This window comes from Pelodiscus sinensis, chromosome 20, assembly GCF_052426305.1.
Source record: "Pelodiscus sinensis isolate ZL-2025 chromosome 20, ASM5242630v1, whole genome shotgun sequence".
NCBI lineage: Eukaryota > Metazoa > Chordata > Testudines > Trionychidae > Pelodiscus > Pelodiscus sinensis.
In genome coordinates, this window is record NC_143071.1 from 4,119,050 (window position 1) to 4,138,185 (window position 19,136).

The 19,136-nt window shown below is 68.1% G+C and overlaps 1 protein-coding gene across 4 annotated transcripts in view; it reads left to right on the top strand.

The window, feature by feature from the left end:
- SDK2 (sidekick cell adhesion molecule 2) overlaps positions 1 to 19,136 on the top strand; it is a 181,258-nt gene that overhangs the window by 155,574 nt on the left and 6,548 nt on the right. For 3 of the 4 annotated variants that reach the window (XM_075904029.2, XM_075904031.2, XM_075904032.2), the window contains 17 exons: positions 188 to 286; positions 818 to 1,012; positions 1,530 to 1,731; positions 2,313 to 2,416; positions 2,728 to 2,798; positions 3,257 to 3,392; positions 4,406 to 4,462; positions 6,027 to 6,128; positions 6,524 to 6,639; positions 8,695 to 8,881; positions 11,222 to 11,359; positions 13,111 to 13,272; positions 13,522 to 13,647; positions 14,192 to 14,356; positions 15,117 to 15,257; positions 17,842 to 17,980; positions 18,500 to 18,626. In XM_075904029.2, coding sequence (XP_075760144.2) covers positions 188 to 286; positions 818 to 1,012; positions 1,530 to 1,731; positions 2,313 to 2,416; positions 2,728 to 2,798; positions 3,257 to 3,392; positions 4,406 to 4,462; positions 6,027 to 6,128; positions 6,524 to 6,639; positions 8,695 to 8,881; positions 11,222 to 11,359; positions 13,111 to 13,272; positions 13,522 to 13,647; positions 14,192 to 14,356; positions 15,117 to 15,257; positions 17,842 to 17,980; positions 18,500 to 18,626 — 2,267 coding nt within the window. The remainder of the gene's footprint in view (positions 1 to 187; positions 287 to 817; positions 1,013 to 1,529; positions 1,732 to 2,312; positions 2,417 to 2,727; positions 2,799 to 3,256; positions 3,393 to 4,405; positions 4,463 to 6,026; positions 6,129 to 6,523; positions 6,640 to 8,694; positions 8,882 to 11,221; positions 11,360 to 13,110; positions 13,273 to 13,521; positions 13,648 to 14,191; positions 14,357 to 15,116; positions 15,258 to 17,841; positions 17,981 to 18,499; positions 18,627 to 19,136) is intronic. The other variant, XM_075904030.2, reaches the window with a different exon arrangement.

Below are 19,136 nucleotides of genomic sequence, written 5' to 3' on the forward strand. Positions count from 1 at the left end.
GTGTCCCTAAGAGGGTGGGAGTTTTTGCACCCAGCTGCCCTGGCAGGTTCTGCGATGGAGCCCCAGTGGGCGCTAGCATAGGGGCTTGGCCAAGGGGCTCCCCCAGCTGCTGGGCTGGGCCGGGCTCCCTTCCCCGAGGGCTCTGAGCCTGGCTGCCCATCACCCAGCGCCCTCTGCTCTCGCTCAGTGCCAGGGCCCCCGGTGGGCATCCTCTTCCCGGAAGTGAGAACCACGTCCGTCCGGCTGATCTGGCAGCCCCCCGCCGCGCCGAACGGCATCGTCCTAGGTAAGCGCTTCCCCCCGCGGGCTCGGGGCGGCCCTGCCGGTGCTGCGCTGGGAGCCCCTGGCCGGCAGCTGTTCCACGGTCGGGCAGCCGGGTGTGAGCGGGGCGGGGGGGGGGCCTCTCCGGGAAGTGTCCCACGAGGGCCCGGCGCGGCATGTTCCCTCGGGGCCCCAGCTGCTCTCCTGATACATCACCAGGCAGGAGCCAGCGACCTCGGCTCCTGGACACGCCCGAGCTGCTCCCCGATGCATCACGGAGCCAGGAGGGACACAGAATCCCCCCCCCTTGGAAGCAGACTGTGCTCCGGGCAGGTGGGCGGCTGAGCGAGCTGCCGCAGGGCGGGGTACGGCAGCCGGTGCCAGCCCTGCCTGGCGCTGTGATGGGACGGGCCCAGGCCTGGGAGCCCCCAAGGGCCCGTTGTGAACGTCTCCCCCGGCCTGGCCCCCCCCCCCGGGCAGGCAGGGATAGGGGCACCCCCGGCACGTCTCCCCCTGCCCAGCACTCGCTGACCGTCTCTGTCGCCCTTCTCCACAGCCTACCAGATCACCCACCGCCTGAACACCACCAGCGCCAACGCCGCCACCGTGGAAGTGCTCAACCCCAGCGCCCGCCAGTACACGGCCGCCGGCCTGCAGCCGGAGTCGACGTACCTCTTCCGCATCACGGCGCAGACCCGCAAAGGCTGGGGCGAGGCAGCCGAGGCGCTGGTGGTGACCACCGAGAAGAGAGGTAACCATGCGCCAGGGCTGGGGGGGCCGAGGACACCACCACCTCACAAGCCTCGTGCCATGAGCCGCAGCCGCCTCACAGAGGCCTCGTGCGATGCACCACTGCCTTCTCACAGAGGCCTTGTGCAATCCACCACTGCCTTCTCACAGAGGCCTCGTGCGATGCACCACTGCCTTCTCACAGAGGCCTTGTGCGATCCACCACTGCCTTCTCACAGAGGCCTCATGCAACGCACCACTGCCTTCTCACAGAGGCCTCGTGCGACAGGCCATGACTGCCTCACAGAGGGCTCGTGCGACAGGCCACGGCTGCCTCACAGAGGGCTCGTGCGACAGGCCACGGCTGCCTCACAGAGGCCTCATAGGCCTTGTGCAATGTGCCACTGCCGCCTCACAGAGACCTCGTGCCATGTGCCGCGGCGCTGCCCTCCGAGCCAGCAGCGGGCCTGGAAGCCAGGCCCTGCCCGAGGGGAGATGGGAGCAGCCCCGAGCCCTCACGCCCCTCTCCCTCTCCTCAGACCGCCCGCAGCCCCCCAGCAAGCCCGTGGTGCAGCAGGAGGACGTGAAAGCCCGCAGCGTGCTGCTGTGCTGGGAGCCAGGCAGCGACGGCCTCTCCCCCGTGCGCTACTACACCGTGCAGACCCGCGAGCTGCCGGCGGGCGAGTGGACGCTGCACTCCGCCTCCGTCAGCCACAACGCCACCTCCTTCGTCGTGGACCGGTGAGGCGGGGCCTTGGGGTGGGGTGGGGGGAAGCGAGAGGCAGCGCGGCCTAGGGGCACTGGGCTGGGAGTCAAGAGGTCTGGCTTTTCTTCCCGCTGCTGCTGCTGACCTGAGGCCCCACTTCGTGCCTCGGTTTCCCCCCCAGGAGAATGGCTTTGTGACGCCTCCTGGGCACTTTAGCTGATCTCATCCCCCCACACCCTGGCCAGAGCAGGGCTGCTCCATTTCATACCCTGCCTCTACTGGAAAGCTCTGGGTTCCCACAAGCCCCTGGTCCCGGAGCCCCCCAGCCATAGGCGCCAGCTCCGGGAGTGCTCCGGGGCTGGAGCACCTGGGGGGGGGCAGGGATTAGTGGGTGCGGAGCGCCCAGCAGCCAATTTCTCCCCCGGGCCTCCCTCCTGCCCAGCACTTCCGGCTAGTTTGCGGGGTCTGAGGCTCCGGGAGCGAGGGCGAGGAGGTTTGGGGGAAGGGGTAGGGTCTGGGGGTGGGGGTAGCCCCCCACCTGCGGCTAGAAGGGAAGACAGCACCCATGCCCCCTCCCCCCGCTGTGCCTCATGCCCCTGCCCTGCCCCTCCCTCAGGTTGAAACCCTTCACCTCCTACAAGTTCCGCGTCAAGGCGACCAACGACATCGGGGACAGCGCGTACAGCCGCGAGTCGGAGTCGCTCACCACGCTGCAGGCCGGTCAGTGCCTCTTCCCCGCCCCGGGAAGCCTGGGAGACACGGTGCCCGGAGGCTGCTGGGAGACACGGTGCCCGGAGGCTGCAGGGCGCCTGGTCTCCAGCGGCTGTGGGGGGCTGTCACGGGGGCCCCTCGTCTCGCTCTGCACCTGGCCCAGTGCAGCGGGGATGCCGCCCAGGGACCGCGTGGAGGGCGGCGACCCCCTGAGCTGTCAGGGAGAGAGCCGGGGTCTGGGGCCAGCGCACCTGGGCTGGCCCGGGGGGAAGGGACCCTCCTGCCTCTCCGCTGCTCACCTGTGTTTCTTCTCCCCTCAGCCCCAGAGGAAGCTCCCACCATCCTCTCGGTCACGCCGCACACCACCACCTCCGTCCTGATCCACTGGCAGGTACCGAGCGGCGCCGCGCCGCCCCCAACAGCCGCCCCACCCCGGCCTGGCCCTGCGGCACCACGCTGCCCTCCCCTCCCGGTCTCACTCTCTCTCCGGCCAGGCTGCCGGCACGGCGTCTCCCAAAGCTCCCGCCCGGTGCTGCTGGTCGGTAGAACCCAGCGGCCGGCCGCGGGGAGAGGCCAAGCAGGCTGGCTCCAGGGGGTGCTGCTGCTCCCCAGGGACCTGCAAGGGCTGGGGGTGCTGCTGGCGTCTCTCAGCCCTGATCCCTCCCCCACCCCAAGGCGGGGCTCTAAAGACCCCTCCCCGGCCTCAGGGGGCCTGCAGAGTGCGGTGGGGGGAGGGTCCGGGAGTGGCCAGCGCTGCGCAGGTTGGTGGGGAAGGCCCCCTCTCCGTGGGCTCCCCGTCCCTGACGGCACCTGCCTCTTGGCTCCTGCCCCCCCCCCCGCCCCGTGCAGCCCCCCTCCGAGGACAAGATCAACGGGATCCTGCTCGGTTTCCGGATCCGCTACCGCGAGCTGGTCTCCGACGGGCCCCGCAGCTTCACCACGCGCAGCCTGGGCGGCCCTGGCGCCAAGTGGACGGAGCTCACACGTGAGTGCCTGTGCTCAGCCCTGGCGGGGCAGGAACCGCGGCCCCTGGAAACGCAGATGGGTGGGGAGGGGCGTCGGGGGGGTCCTCTCACCCCAGACCATGGGGTTCTCCAAGATCCCCAGCCCCACCCTGGGCCCTGCCTTGTAACCCCCCCGAGCGCTCTGTGCAGGAACACCGGCCGGCCGGCCCCAGGGGCTCGGGGCAGCAGGCTGAGCCCACGCCTCGGGCAGGGAGCGTGAGCGCTGATGCCAAGGGGCCGGGGCGGGGGGCTCTGGAGCAATGGGAGCCTGGCGGGAGGGACGTTGGTTGGGGGGGAGAATCCGAAATGTGTCCTGGCGCTTTTTTAACCTCCCCGTTTGCCAAGTCTCTTGTTTGCTTCCCCCACGGGAACGGGGCAGCTGGGGACCCCCCAGACGCATGCGAAAGCCCCCTGACAACAGCCCCACCCCCCTGGGGGGGCTGGGCCGAGGGCTGTCAGTCATCCCGGATCCTGGCCCCGCCCCTGGCCCTGGGGGGTGCACTCCCTGGCACCGGTTCATGCCCAGGCTGCTACTCAGGGGAACAGCCCCTGGGCAAGGTGGAGGCCTATGCCCTGGTCATGCAGAAGGGGAGGGGAGGGGCGGGCCACCCAGTGCTAGGTGGGCACCAGACCGGACTCCCTTCAGGGCAGGGGGAGGGACAGAGACCCGGCCCCCCGCGCCAGGCCGGGCCGGAGAGGCAGTCCCGAGGGCGGACCCAGGGGTGTGCACTCAGCCAGGGTACCGCCAGCCCGTCACTCCCAGGGCCCGCTGCCCGGCTCTCCCCAGCTCCCTCTCCCCTGAAGCCCTGGCCGGCAGAGACTCCCCAGCGGGCCTGCCCCCGCTAACCACGCTGCCCCTGCGCTACCCCGGGCATCCGCCCTGCTGCTCCCGGCTCCGCGGGGCGCCTGGCCTGCTTGCCCCCTCGATTGCGTCCCTCTGCGTGTGCGCCTAACCCACTGACCGCTCTCCCTGCGCTGCCTCTCCACGCCGCAGCCGGCTACGCCGTGCGGAACCTGACCGGAGCCAGCCTCACGCAGCACGAACTGGACAGTAAGTCTCCGCTGGCTGCTTCGGGCTCCTTGGCGTCTCCCCGTCCGTCTGCGTGCCGCTTTCCGCCTGGCCTCCCCACCCCCGCCGCATGCCGGGCTCGTCCGCTGGCCAGAGACCCCTGGGGGCCCCGGGGGTGAGCCCCCCCAGACCTGCGCTGGGGGAGCTCCGGGCTCTGCAGCGTCCACAGGGAGCTGCAACAGGAAATCTCTCCTGCTCCCCGTCTTGCCTTTCTGCCCTTGCATGCGCCCCAGGGAGCTGTCTCTGATTTCTCCTCTCTGCTAGAGGCCTGTGGCAGTGGGGTGGGGGGTCGGTACCGTCGGGCAGGTGGGGGCACCCCCGCGCCCCACTTTCTCTGGAAGCCAGCAGGTGCCACGGCATTGCCCGTTCGTGCCCTCACCTGGCACCAGAGCAGGGCCGCGACTTTCCTTTGGGTGGCTGCTTCCAGCCAAGTCATCCCCTGCCCCTCATGAATGCTCCTGGCGGCCCAGCTGATGGAAATGGGGACCTTTTCAGGTGTGGGAGCACTGAGGTGGCCGGCTGCTCTGTGGGGCGGGGGATTAGAAATGTGGGCAGCAGGCCAGCCCAGCAGCAGGGCTGGTATCTTCATCTTCCCAGTGGCGCCGATAAGAAGGCAGGGGGCCACTCCTCAATGTTCCCTCTGATTTTTGCCTTCCATGTGTGGAATACATTTTGTTACATGCACTGACACGTGTGGATGTGCACCACCCGTAGAAACACAGGCCATTGTGGCCACTCTGCTAATCAGCTGAGCAGTATCTGAATCTCTCCGGGTGGTTGACCAAGCACTCTGCTTACAGGGAACTCCTCGGCCCCACACATGCACCCAGGTCCTGCAGCTGAGCCCAGCCCTGCTCCGGTGCAGAGCTTGCTGGGGCTGGGGTACGGCAGGCTTCCCGCAGGGCAGTCGTCACAGCACGGCTCGGGTCCTGTGCACACGTCCCTGCCAGGCGCCAGGCCCCTTCGCAAGGCCAAGGGCTCAGAGACAGGCCCCACCCTCCGCTGGGGATAGCCCAGCTCTGCAGCTGTCCACCCCTGGTGCAACCTTGGGTCACAGCTGTGCAAGCCATGGGGGGTGGGGTCCAGAACAGGCCAGTGAGGGCAGGACCCAGGGGAGTAGGGAGCAGGGTCCAGAACAGGCCAGTGAAGGCAGGACCCAGGGGAGTAGGGAGTAGGGTCCAGAACAGGCCAGTGAAGGCAGGACCCAGGGGAGTTGGGAACAGGGTCCAGGACAGGCTGGCAGAGCCGGGGCCCTGGGGCGCAGCAGAGCAGCCAGGGCCTTCTGGAGCCAGCGCCCCAGCCAGTGCGCCCCCGCCAGAGCCCACGTACACCCCTCTCTGCTCACGGGCGCAGGGTGCCCAGCCACGCCACTGCTCCCCATCACACCAGAGAGCGGAGCAGACCTACCAGCAGAACTGCCCTGCGGCGGGGGCATCCCAGCACCCTGCCTGGCCCCGGGGGGCAGGGAAGGGACTCATGGGGGTGATGAAACTCCCCTGCCCTGCTCTCCCTGGCACCCACGTCCCCCCCCTCTCGCCCCCTGCAGATCTGAGCAAGCACAGGCGCTACGAGATCCGCATGAGTGTGTACAACGCCGTGGGCGAGGGGCCCTCCAGCCCCCCCCAGGAGGTCTTCGTGGGCGAGGCGGGTGAGTCAGGGCTGCGCGGGCATCTCCGCGTCAAGCTCCCCCGTGGGTCACGAAGGGCCACGGCCACAGCCAGCCCTCAGCGGGGAATCCACGGGCCCAGCTGAGCTAAGGGAGTTTCCCAGAGCGGTCGCCGTTCCCCGAGCGGCAGCCGCCACGCTCCCCCACAAGGAGCCAGCCTGGCCCGCTGTCTGAGCAGCCACGGGCTGGGGCGCGGCGCCTGGACCCCGTGACAGCAGCACAGCGCTGCAAGAGAGGCCCCCCTGGTGTCCCCAGGCAGAGGGTGCCATCAGATGGAAGAGGGGACGTCCCCTTCTCCTGACACCCCGTCGCCGGGCCGGGGGACGGGAGCACTGGGGGGCCCTGGCGCGCTCACCCCAGCTCGCTCCGCTTTGCAGTGCCCACCGCCCCGCCACAGAACGTGGCCGTGCAGACCTCCACGGCCACCCAGCTGGATGTCACGTGGGAGCCGCCGCCCCGGGAGGCACAGAACGGCGACATCCAGGGCTACAAGGTACTGGCCCCGTCTCCCACTGCCTGGGCTGCATGCATGGCTGACAGTCGGCACAGCCCCTGGAAGCCCACCCCCATGCCACCCCACTCCCTGCGGGACATGGTGCTGAGGGGCACCCCCAGAGCTCCCATTGGCTTCCCTCTAGTGCCAGCTCATTAACCCCGCTCTGCCTCAGTTTCCCTCTAATGCCAGCTCATCAACCCGGTCTGCCTCAGTTTCCCTCTGATACCAGCTCATCAACCCCGCTCTGCCTCAGTTTCCCTCTAATACCAGCTCATCAACCCTGCCTGCCTCAGTTTCCCTCTAATGCCAGCTCATCAACCCTGTCTGCCTCAGTTTCCTTCTAATACCAGCTCATCAACCCTGCTCTGCCTCAGTTCCCCTCTAATGCCAGCTCATCAACCCTGTCTGCCTCAGTTTCCCTCTGACAGCCCATCAACCCTGTCTGCCTCAGTTTCCTTCTAATACCAGCCCATCAACCCTGTCTGCCTCAGTTTCCTTCTAATACCAGCTCATCAACCCTGTCTGCCTCAGTTTCCTTCTAATACCAGCTCATCAACCCCGCTCTGCCTCAGTTCCCCTCTAATACCAGCTCATCAACCCTGTCTGCCTCAGTTTCCTTCTAATACCAGCTCAACAACCCCGCTCTGCCTCAGTTTCCCTCTAATGCCAACAGGGCCAGGAACAGTCCCGGGTGCATGCCAAAGCAGGGGTGGAGTTTAACGGGTCCGTGCTGGGGGGATGCATGGGTAGAAGGTGCTCCAGGAATATGAGGCACCGGGAGCCAGTTTGATTTGAGTCCGTCCGAGCCAGGAGGGCCCATGTCACCACCACCCCTCCTTGCTCAGTCTGTTGCCACCCTGCGCCCGTGCTCCTCCCTCCCGGGCGTGGGGGGCCGGAGCTACAGGGCAGCACCCGTCTCGCAGCCAGGAAGGGGACCAGGCTGGGGCTTTCCCAGGGGCAGGAGCCCCCCTGAAATGCAGAGGAGCCGGGCTACCCCCCCCCCCCCCGCCCCGCCCCCAGAATCAGTCACAGCTGTGGCTGTTCCCAGTGTGCTCAGCAGGTGGCGCTGTTGCCCTTCCAATCCCACACCGGCCCTTTCCTCGCCGCCCTCTGGGGGGCCGGGGTGCACCCCCCAGCAGGGCCCTGCCAGATTTGGGGGCCCCTGGCATTTCCCCCGGGCCAGACTTCCGTGCCCCACACCCCGGGGCAGCTTGCAGCTTGGCCACCCGCCCCCGTGCATCGCGGTGCCCCGGAGCTGACGCTCGCTGCAGTTCGGGGCGGGGGGCCCCAGGGAGCCGCCGGCTGCGGGACGCTGGGTCAGCGACGGGGGCACAACGGGTCCGTGCCCAGGCCCTGGGGCGAGCTGGCTGCCCAGGCCCATGCAGCTCGCAGGGAAGCAGAGCTGGGGAAGGTTGCGGGGGCTGGGCAGCCTCTCCCCGGATGTTCGGGTATCACCAGGGGTGGCCCAGCCCGCGTTGCTGGCTCCAGAACGCGGGACGGCCCAAACGCAGCCGCTGCAGGGCTTCCCCTTGGCGGGGCGGGACAGGGGGCTTCGTGAAACCGGTGCCCCGTGTGGACGCGCTTGCTCCACTTCGCTTTGCAAGCGGCCCTGGCTGAAACTGATCAGGAGGCTTTACATTAAGCCCAGAAAAGCTGCTTTTAACCCACTGTTGATATCTCCCCTCCCATGGGGGGGTCGCAACTCCCCTCCCCCGGCCCTCTGCCCAGCGGGGGGTCTCTTTGGAGAGGGCACCAGCCTGGCTACGCAGCCGCAGGGTCTGCAAGGCCGTCGGGAGCGTTCCTCTTCCTGGCGCATCTGACCGTCTCCCGCGGAGCGATGGGGCCGGGGTCGTCCTTGGGGGTCAGGCCCCACGTCTTAGCCACCGTCCCTAGTCGCTCTGCCAGGGTCCCGCAAGGTGGCGCTCTTGGAGTCTGTGTGGGGTGCCGGGGGCAGGCTGTAAGGGGCACCCCCGGGATCAGTGGGGCTAGAGCCATGTTGGCCGCCTGCCTGCACTGGGCCTGGCCTTACCCCCGTCCCCTTCTTCCCCCCAGATCTATTTCTGGGAGGCCCAGCGCCGGAACGGCACGGAGCGGGTGAAGACGCTCTTCCTGCCCGAGAACGGGGCCAAGCTGAAGAACCTCACTGGATACACCTCCTACCTCATCAGCATCTCGGCCTTCAACGCCGCCGGGGACGGGCCCCGCAGCGCCCCCGTCCGGGGCAGGACGCAGCAGGCAGGTGCGCTTCTGGCTGGGCGAGGGGGCGCCGGCCCACCCACCCGTGAGGCTGCAAACCAGGCGGGCTCCCCCAGAGTCCTTGTTCCACTCCCGACCTGCACCCCTCGCCCTGCGTTATCCCGGCTGTCGCACGTCCGCTTTCTTCTGGTCTCACACCCCGTTCATTGACAGTGTCTAGCGTGCCCCGATTGAGTCGTGACGCGCCACGCCCCTGGGTCAACTGTAAGGCCCCCAAGGAGCGGGCCTTTGCCTTCTTAAGAGTCGCCCATCAACCAAACGAGGGAGGGGGGTCCGGGCCCACCCTCTCTCACAGACCCCGGCCCAGGGCCCTGACACTGGGAACCGAGCTCCCACTGGTAGCAGGCGGGAGCGTACCCCTGAACGTGCCCAGTCTCGGGCTCCGCAACCGTACCCTGGGCCAACCCTCAACCCTGCCACCGGGCTCCCCCTTCCCGGAGCAGCCCTCACTGCCCCTCCATCCCCCTCGACCCCGTACTTCCTCCACGTTCACCTGCCTTCCCTTGTCCCTCCCGTGTCCCACTTTTTATTCCCCTTCACCTCCCCCTCCACAGGTGACCTCCCCCTCCCGGCGCGCCGGCGACATCCTCCCCCGTGGCCGGTTCCGGGTGCTCCCGGAGTGCCACTGCCGCTTCCGCCCGCCGTAGCTCCGCGCCTTGCCGGCCCGCCCCTTCCCCGTCAGCGTCTGGCGGCATCTGCCTCGCCGCCGCCCGGGCCGTGTCCGCACGTGCTCCCGCCGTGGCCCTGTCCCCTTGTTGGGGATAGTGGTGGGGTTGGCTCACCCCATCACGCCAGCCCTGGGCTCCTGCCGCCCAGCCCTGCGCACTGCCGGCCCCTCGCTCTGCCTGCTAGTCCTGCCCTGAGCCGAGCGGTGCTCCTGGGGGCGCAGCTTTGTGCTGTTTGCAGAGGAGGCTCTAAGCTGAGACCTGGCAGGCTCGTCCCACTGTTGGCGTGGGGCTGGGAAGCCAGGCGGGGAGGGGAGGGGAACTGCAACCGAGCGCTCCGGGTGTAGAGCCAGCGGGGAGCCCACCGGGAGAGCTGGGCTTGTCCTGGGTCGCCCCAACAGCTCTGACGCCCAGGGAGGCGCTGGGCGAGGTTCCAGCCCCTCTCCCGCGGGGACGGGGCAGCCTCCCGACACACCCTCGGGGTTGTTCTCAGCCCAGCACCGAGGCTGGAAAGAATCGCCCCCGTTCTTTGCGCTGGACCTGCCCAGGTAGCTCCGGGGCTCCCTGCTGGGCCAGGCCCCCCGCGCCAAGCAATCTTTGGGGCCTCGGCCCGGCGAGCGTTGTGCACCGCAGGGCTGGCCTGCCCTCGGCCTCCTTCCCCTTGACAGTCCCTGCCCCCCGGGACGTGGGGAGATGGCCCGCTGGCCCCTCTGCAGCCCGCGGGAGACTTTCCAGCCTGTTTCTCACACCTTCCCCTCTCGCCCGCCCCAGCGGTGCCGGGCGGGGCAGGAAGTGGCCTTTCCCCAAAACAACCCAGCCGTGCGAGGTGTCTTGGCTGGGCGCTTGTCGCCAGGGCGACCGGCCGGCGCTGGCGGCAGGAGGGGACATGGCCCAGGCACACCGGGCACAGAGAGGAGCCCGCCCGGCTCGTGTCTCTCGCTCTCTGGCGTTGTGGGGGGAAGAGGGGGCCCTGCAGGGTCCAGCCCCGCCGCGGGGGCGTTACTGGGGACTTGGGGATGCGTTTGGCGTTCTTGGCTCACTCGGGCTGCCCCCCTCACGGCCGGGGTCGCTCCATGGCGCCCTGCCTCAGTGTCCCCCCTCTGGCAGGCCTGTGAAGAACTCGCTTGGTCCAAAGGTACCTCCCACGACCCCCTCCCGGCCCCGGCCCCAGGCCGGCGTCTCTCCTAAGAACCCAAACGCGTCCAGGGTCTTTCGAACAAACTCGCCTGGGGGGGCTGCCTGTCTGCCTCCCGCTCCCCCAGCCTGCAGCTCTCCGTGCCCCAAGGCCTGCACAGTCGCTCCCCTGCGTGGCCAGGTCTCGTCCTCACTCTGCTGCTCCTTTTGCGCTGGGATCCCGGAGCCAGGGGGGCTCACCCTGCGGTCAGGTGGCCTTTGCGCCAGGCTCGGCCACCCGTGGGGCAGGCCCTGTTCCGCTCCCCTCTGGGGCCTGCGCAGGGGCGCTGGCGGGGGGAGGTTTGGGCAGGTCACACACCCCCCCCCCGTTCCTGCTGCCGGCCAGAATCCGTCCCTTTCCCCCGGCACACGGACGCTCCTCGGGCCAGCGAGCTGCCGGGAGAGGAGCGCGGGGCCGGCAGGATCGCCCCTCGCGCACAGGGGTGTGGGGGAGTCTGCCAAGCCCCTCTGCTTTCTCCACGCAGCCCCCGGCGCCCCCAGCACCATCCGCTTCAGCGAGCTGACCACCACCTCGGTGAACGTCTCCTGGGAGCCGCCCCTGCTGCCCAACGGCGTCCTGGAAGGGTACCGGCTGGTCTATGAGCCCTGCACGCCCGTGGACGGTAAGGGGGCGAGGGTGGGAGCAGGGGGGAGAGCTGTGACCAGGAATTGAGGGCCACGGCTCCCCGGGGGGCTGGGAAGCAAAGCCGGTGACGGAGGCCGAAGGGTCCTGTGTCTAGGGGAGGGGGAGGAGGAGGAGAGCGGCGGGGGGGGGGGCTGGGAGCCACGTGGCCCCCTGGGTGTGGCCACCAGGCCTGCGTCCTGGCCCAGCTCCCACCTGTTCTCTTGAAAACCCTTCCCGTGTGGCTCCCCAGAGGTGGCTGCAGGAGGAGGCCGGGGAAGCCTCGGCGTGTCCCACGGGTGCGCAAGGCTGCACGGGCCTGGGCACGCCCGAAGTGTCGCCGCAGGAGCTGGGCGCGCCCGTCCCAGTGTCATGGCAAAAACGGGGCCGTGCCTTGGACAAAATGGACATTTCGGCCACTGTCCTTTTGGGGCTGAAACGGTCCAGGGACTCGGAAAAGAAACCCCGATCCAACGGGGCCGAGAGGAGAATTCGGGGGGGGTGTTGAGAGGTTAAAAACATCCCGGCACTGCCAGCTCTCATGGGCCTTCGTTACTTCTTTAGCAAGGGCAGCACCACTTCCAGGCTCCCCCCGCTAACCCCCCCAGCTCCCACCACATCTGCTGCCCCACGGCAGTGACACGGGGGAGACCTTGGCCCCCTCCTCTTCCCAGCACCAGCCAACAACTGCTCAGTGTTCCCTGCTGCCACCTGGGCTCGGGGGAGTGCAGGTCGGAGGACGTGCCGTGCAACCGGGGCTCTGGAGAGGGGCCGCAGCGACCCCGGGGGCCCGTCTCCTTTAAAGCCACGCCAGGCAGGATGCCCTTTGATCCTGCGACTCCGACTCGCTGGGCACGTGCCAGTCCCACAGGGTCAGGAAGGCTGGTGCCGGGCCAGCTAGCGCCAGGCAGCCCCAATGGGGGACCGGAGGCAGGATGCGGGACTAGCTGGCTACGTCTAGACTGGCATGATTTTCCGCAAATGCTTTTAACGGAAAAGTTTTTCTGTTAAAAGTATTTGCGGAAAAGAGCGTCTAGATTGGCACGGACGCTTTTGCGCAAAAGCACTTATTGCAGAAAAGCGTCCGTGCCGATCTAGACGCGGTTTTGCGCAAGAAAGCCCCGATCGCCATTTTCGCCAGCGGGGCTTTTTTGTGCAAAACAATTCTTCCCTGTCTACACTGGCCCTCTTGCACATATATATTTGCACAAGAGGGCTTTTTCCCGAACGGGAGCAGCATCGTATTTGCGGAAGAACACTGACAATCTTCCATGAGATCGTCAGTGCTCTTGCGCAAATTCAAGCGGCCAGTGTAGACAGCTGGCAAGTTTTTCCACAAAAGCGGCTTTTTTTGCGGAAAAACTTGCCCGTCTAGACGCAGCCGCTGTGTGTTAACAGAGCCAGCCTAGCTAGTGTGATGCCCACAGGCGGAACCAAACCGGGGACCTCAGTGCTGGAGTCAAGAGCCAGCCGGCTCTCAGCTGAGGCTGCGGCGCACTCATCCCCTCCCTCTGTAAGTGGTCCCGGTGCCTCTCCAGGGGCCAGCGAACCACCCCCCGCAGGCATGTGGGTCACACTGTCGCGCAGTCGAGCCGGGATCCGGTCTGCAGAGACGCTAGTCCGGAAACTGCTCCTCCACGGAGGCCAGGCGAGGTGATGCGGGCCTGGATTTCACGCCGGCCGGGGAGGGTTGGCCACAGGGAGGGTGAGCGCCAGGGTGGCTGCCTGCCACATCCGTGCCCTTGCCCGCAGGCGTGAGTAAGATCGTGACGGTGGACGTGAAGGGGACCAGCCCCTTGTGGCTGAAGGTGAAGGACCTGGTGGAGGGCGTGACGTACCGGTTCCGGATCCGGGCCAAAACCTTCGCCTACGGGCCCGAGGTGGAGGCCAACATCACCACGGGGCCGGGAGACGGTAGGGTGCTGCCACGCAGACTCACGCGGCCTCGGGACGGGGCCCCCGGGATTCCCACCAGCGGGGCTCTCTGGGGCAGGAAGGAGTCCCCCAAAGGGCCCCAGTCGGGGTTGGACGTGGAGGGTGGAGCCATGGGGGGCTGGGGAGAGAAGCGGGCAGAGGGCCGGGCTCCCCCCCTCCCCAAAGCGACATCAGACAAAAGCTGCGGTTTTTCTCCCTGTGACGGCGTCTTTGGCTCTGGTTTGCCAGGTGCCCCCGGGCCGCCGGGCGAGCCCTTCATCTCCCGGTACGGCTCAGCCATCACTATCCACTGGGCGAGCGGGGATCCCGGCAAGGGGCCCATCACCCGCTACGTCATCGAGGCCCGGCCCTCAGGTGCGTACGCTGCCCCTCAGCCCCCTTCCCACTCCCTGGGGGGCTCGCTCGGCTCTCCGGCCACCGCCGGCCTGGCTGGAACACGGGGCCCGGCTCTGCCCCTGCGCTTAGTCACGGCCGGGCGGGACATGGGTCGCTGGCCTGGCAGGGCCTCTGGGCCGTCTCCAGGGCCCAGCGCGGGACCAGGCCCGACGAGCCCCCCCAAGCATCTTCCTCGCCAGACAGCGCCTCCCCAAGTCCGGGCTCCTCCCCTCACTGCTGGGCTCCTCCCCTCACCGCTGGGCTCCTCCCCTCACTGCATGAGGCTCCTCCCCTCACCACTGGGCTCCTCCCCTCACTGCACGAGGCTCCTCCCCTCACCGCTGGGCTCCTCCCCTCACTGCACGAGGCTCCTCCCCTCACCGCACGGGGCTCCTCCCCTCACCACTGGGCTCCTCCCCTCACCACTGGGCTCCTCCCCTCACCGCTGGGCTCCTCACCTCACGGGGCTCCTCCCCTCACCACTGGGCTCCTCCCCTCACCGCACGGGGCCTCTCTCCCCCAGACGAGGGGCTATGGGACATCCTGATCAAGGACATCCCCCGGGAGGTGACGTCCTACACCTTCAGCATGGACATCCTCAAGCAAGGCGTCAGCTACGACTTCCGGGTCATCGCGGTCAACGACTACGGCTACGGGACGCCCAGCGCGCCCTCCCCTTCTGTCTCAGGTGCTGGGGCCGGGGCCGGGGGGGGTCGTGCCCTGGCTGCTCTCCTGGCCTGTCTATGGGGCCGCTGTGCCAGGAAGGGGAATTCGGCCATGGGGAGGCAGGGATCTCCTCCCTCACCTTGCCCCCTTCCAGTGTGCCCCCTCCCTGCAGGCCAGTCCTGTCCCCCTCCTCCCCTCCCCCCCCCCGCGTCCCCTGGCTGGAGAGGGGTAGAGAGATCTGGCAGTGGGGGAGCCAGCAGCGGGGGGGGGGCAGTGGATGCTGGCGGCAGGGGCCATGGGCTGGGGGGGGCGCTCATCGGAGGTAGTGTTAAAGGGCACTAAGGGGGTGATAGGAGGGGAGGGGGAATCTCTCCATCTGCACTGGCAGCAGCTTCCTTGGAAACAAGAAAACGCTCGGCGGCTCGGCCCGGCTGCCTGGAGAGCCAGCCACCGAAACGGGGCAGATCCAGCCAGGGCACTCAGCTGCCTCATATTGTGATTCCCCTTCCCGCCCCACACTCACTCCTGCCCCTGCCAGCCCAGCCCAGGGCTCCCCCCAGCTCTGCCGGTGCCCCGAGCTGTCGGCCCCCCCAGTCGAAGCGGCTCCATTGTTTGCGCCTCTATTGGGGGTCTCCTGGGACCAGAGGAATGGTCCCTGGGATGGGCCGGGTCCTGCCCCAGGGCACACCCAAGGCCCCGGGCCCCGCCAGCGCCCAGGACACGCTGGGGCTGAGCCGGATGGGCGGGCAGGCACTGACTCTGCTGGCCACGCTGCCTTCCAGCCCAGAAAGCCAACCCCTTCTACGAGGAGTGGTGGTTCCTGGTGGTCATCGCCTTGGTCGGGCTCATCTTCATCCTCTTGCTGGTCTTCGTCCTCATCATCCGCGGGCAGAGCAAGAAGTATGCCAAGAAGTCAGACTCAGGTGAGTGTCGCCCCCCCCCGGGGGGTGCTCCCTTGCCTGCCCCACCCACGGAAGCTGCGGTGTGGGAGGAGCGCCCGGGCCCCCGGCAGGCCGCCCGGTGCCAGGAACAAGGGGGGCAGGTTCCGAGCTACAATCCTGTTGAAGAGACGGGGGCCGCGCGGGGAGCCAGAGCCTGCCTGCGGGAGGGGAGGGCTGGGCCGTGGAGGGCGGCGGGCAGCCTGGCCCTGTCTGCAGCTTGCCAACGGCGCCTCCGCATGGCCAGGAAGGATCAGGCTGGGGTGGGTGGGGCTTGGCTTCAGGGGCGGGGCTGGGGCTTGCCTGACCCAGCTGAGCCTTCCCGCGGTGCCCATGGGGCCTGGCTGAAGACATGCTGCCTGGACCTGCCTGCCTGGATCCATGTAGCTGGTGGGCAGGCCCCTCTCTGCGCCCCTCACACCGGTGCCAGGATGGGAGGTGGCTTGGTCAGTGCCGCCACGCCCAGGGGAGCCAGCGCCGGGGTGCGCACCGTGCTCCTGCGTCCCTGGGGGCAGCATGCTGCCCGCTCCGGCTGCCCAGGGCTTGGAGTGTCCCCAAAGGCTCCACCCAGCAGCCGGCCCCTCTCACCCGGCCCTGCGCCGCGCCGGCAGGCGGCGGGTTGGGAGAGCGCGTCACTGGCCGTGCGGAGGTCCCTGGGAGCCACTGATCGAAAACGGCTGCTCTCCTGGCGAGCTGCCAGCAGCAGGACTGGCCGGGATTAGCACACGTGGCTCTGTTTTCTCACACGGGGGGGGGGGCAGCCGCCCTGCTCAGTCCATACGCTGGTGTAGCAGAGCAGGGAGAGGTGGGAGCCCGGGTTCCTGGCTTCTAGTGCTGGCGAGTCGCAGGAGAGTCGCTAGGGCTGGTGCCGGGAGCTCGTGGGGAATGGAGTTAGAAGCCAAAGGGCCGATTCTCCACCATCCTGCTGCTGGGTCATTGCTCGCTCGGGGGTGTCAGGTGCCACCGCACCGTTCGCCCTGCCGGGGCCGGGGGCCGGGGGCCGCTCTGGCTGGGAGGCAGTGGGCAGGTGAGCCCCAAGGGGACTAGCGCCAGGCAGCTTGTGCAGCTGTTGGCTCTGGAACCCTGTGCCCAACCCAGCACTGGCTCTGCAGGGCTCTCCAAGCGCTCGACGGACATTGACGAGCCGATGGGGGACATCAGGAGGCATCGGGGAGGGGAAAAGCCAGACACGAGCAGCATGGTGCCGTGCCCCCGGGAGCCGCTGGCAGAGCCGGGGTGCAGATCTCCTGATGCTCAGGGCCTGCTCCCCCCTCGCTGGGCACAGCGCGCCATTAGCCCCTGGTCTGCTTGAGGGTGTCATGCCGGGCGGGACCGTGCCGCGCTCGCAGCGGGACAAGCATGTCTGGTCCGACACCGCGGTGAGACCGATGCACCGGCCTTGTGGTCCGCGCCTCACTCCTCCAGCTGCGCGGAGGGCTGGGCCAGCCCGGGCAGCTCTGCGTGTCCCATGCCCCCGGGCACCTGTGAAGAGCAGCACCCCAGTGTTGAGCCCCACGGAGGCGCCTCAGCCCTGGCACCGAAGGCTGGCTGGCGGGAGGGGACGGGGGGGGGGACTCTGCCCTCGGAGCCCTCTCAGCCCCGTTCAAAGCTGTGGTTGTCACCAGAGCAAGTGATGAGACACGGCAGGTGAAGGCTGGGCGTGGTGCCCACGTGCCGGGCGTGGAGCGTGCTGTGTATGGGCCCGTGACGGTGCGTCGGGGAGCCCCCCGGTCCTGCACCCCTGTAGCAGCAAGATGAGACTCTGCCCGCTAGTAGAATAGAGGGGTTTATTGCTCCTCCAGGATACAGCCCAGCACAGACGTGATGTGGCTACAGGAGTCAGGGCCAGGCAGCCTCAGACCCCTTGGGATAGGGGTCCACCGGCCCCTGAACCCCCAGCACTCAGCTTAGTCTCTTCTCTTCGGCTTCGTCTAGATTGGCAAGATTTTGCGCAAAAACTTGCCAGCTGTCTATACTGGCCGCTTGAATTTGCGCAAGAGCCCTGACGATCTCGTGAGATTGTCAGTGTTCTTGTGCAACTACGTTGACACTCCCGCTTGGGCAAAAGCCCTCTTGTGCAAATGTCCGTCTCCGCCTCCCTTCCTTTGTCTCTCCCCCTGGAAAGAGCCTTGTTACCTGCCCAGGTTGGGCCTTGGTGTCTGGGCCCATCCACATGTGGGTGAGTCAGTGGGAATCGCACCCCACAGCGCGGGGGGACCCCGCGTTACAGAGCAGACAGCCCCCCGCTACGTCACAGGTGCCCACAGACGGAGCGTGCCGGGCATGGTGCCCACAGGCGGAGCCAAAGCTGTCTTATGCCCATGCACCTAGAAGTTATTGGCCTGGGGAACCCCTGGCTACAGTTCCCCTACCTGCTCCCCCTTTCTTCATCAACTTCCGGGGGAGGGGGAGGTTTCCCGTTGCTCATCACCAGGCCTGCGGGGGCAGCAGGCTGCTCCCCAGCAAAAGTGCGAGCGGGTGGGCCCCAGCGTCCAAGCTGGCCCCGTAGCCGGATGTGAAGGGCAGGTTCCCCCGGGGCTGGCTGAGGTCTCCCCTCCCGCCCCGGCAGGGAACAACTCCAAGTCGAACGCGCTGAGCCATGGCGAGATGGTGAGTCTCGACGAGGGCAGCTTCCCCGCCTTGGAGCTCAACAACCGGCGCCTCTCCGTCAAGAACTCCTTCTGCCGGAAGAACGGCATCTACACCAGGTACCGGCCGGGGGGCGGGGCGGGGCCGAGCTCTGGGCTCCGTGTGTCCCACCCGAGGTCTGGGGCCAGCTCCCGCGCCCACCCTGGGTGTGAGCCGCTGGGCCCCACCGGCGGGTTCCTGGCAGCCAGCACCTTCGGATGCTCGTCAACGCCAGCCGCGCCCACAGGGGGTTCTGGGCTGGGCGGTGCAGCCGGTGGCTGCAAAGGGTCGGATGTGGCTCTGGGGCCGTCGGTGCCAGTGGGGCTGTGCTGCTCAGCCCCCCGCGCGTGGCCGCAAAGCCAAGCCCCGCTGAGCAGAGAGCCGCCAGGGGAAAGCAGAGGGACCCGGGGCCTCGGCCCCACCGGTTGATGGCTCAGCCCCAGCCAGGCCCGCAGTGGGGAGGGTGGGGTGCCAGCTCCCGAGGCTCTGAACAGCCCTGCTAGCACACGGGGGAGCAGTGGGTTCAGGGGCGGCTGGGGCTCCCGCGCCAGGGCGCCCCCTTTCCGAACGACACGTAGAGCGTCCGTGTCCCTGCCGAGGTCCCCGCCGCGGCCCAGCCCCGGGAGCCTGCATTACTCCGACGAGGACGTCACCAAGTACAACGACCTCATCCCGGCCGACAGCAGCAGCCTGACGGAGAAGCCCTCCGAGATCTCCGACTCCCAGGTGAGGCCGGCCTGGGCTCTCAGCTCAGCAGGGCAGGACCAAGAGCACGTGCTGAGCCTGGCCGGAGGGTGAGGGGTGTCTGCAGGCCGAGGGGTGGGGGTCGGAGTCAGACAGGCCACCCCATACGGCCATTGCCCCTCGCACCTGCTGCCTGGGGCTCCCCAGGTTGGCTGCCCCCATCCTCCCCCCGCAATGCCCGTCCCCTCTGTCAGCAGCATCCCTCGTCCTCAGTCCCTCCCCCACCCTGTAAAGGGGTTCAGGGGCACGACAGAGAGAGGAGCGTCCCCCAGTGCACGCTGGGAGAGGGAGGAACGATACACCCCCGATTCATTCCTGGCAGAAGCCCCTTTGCAGCCTGGCGCTCCAGCCGTGGGGCGTACAGTCCTAAAGGATCCCGCCGTGGGGCGTATTCTCCTAAAGGATCCCGCCGTGGGGCGTATTCTCCTAAAGGATCCCACCATGGGGCGTATTCTCCTAAAGGATCCCGCCGTGGGGCGTATGCCCCTAAAG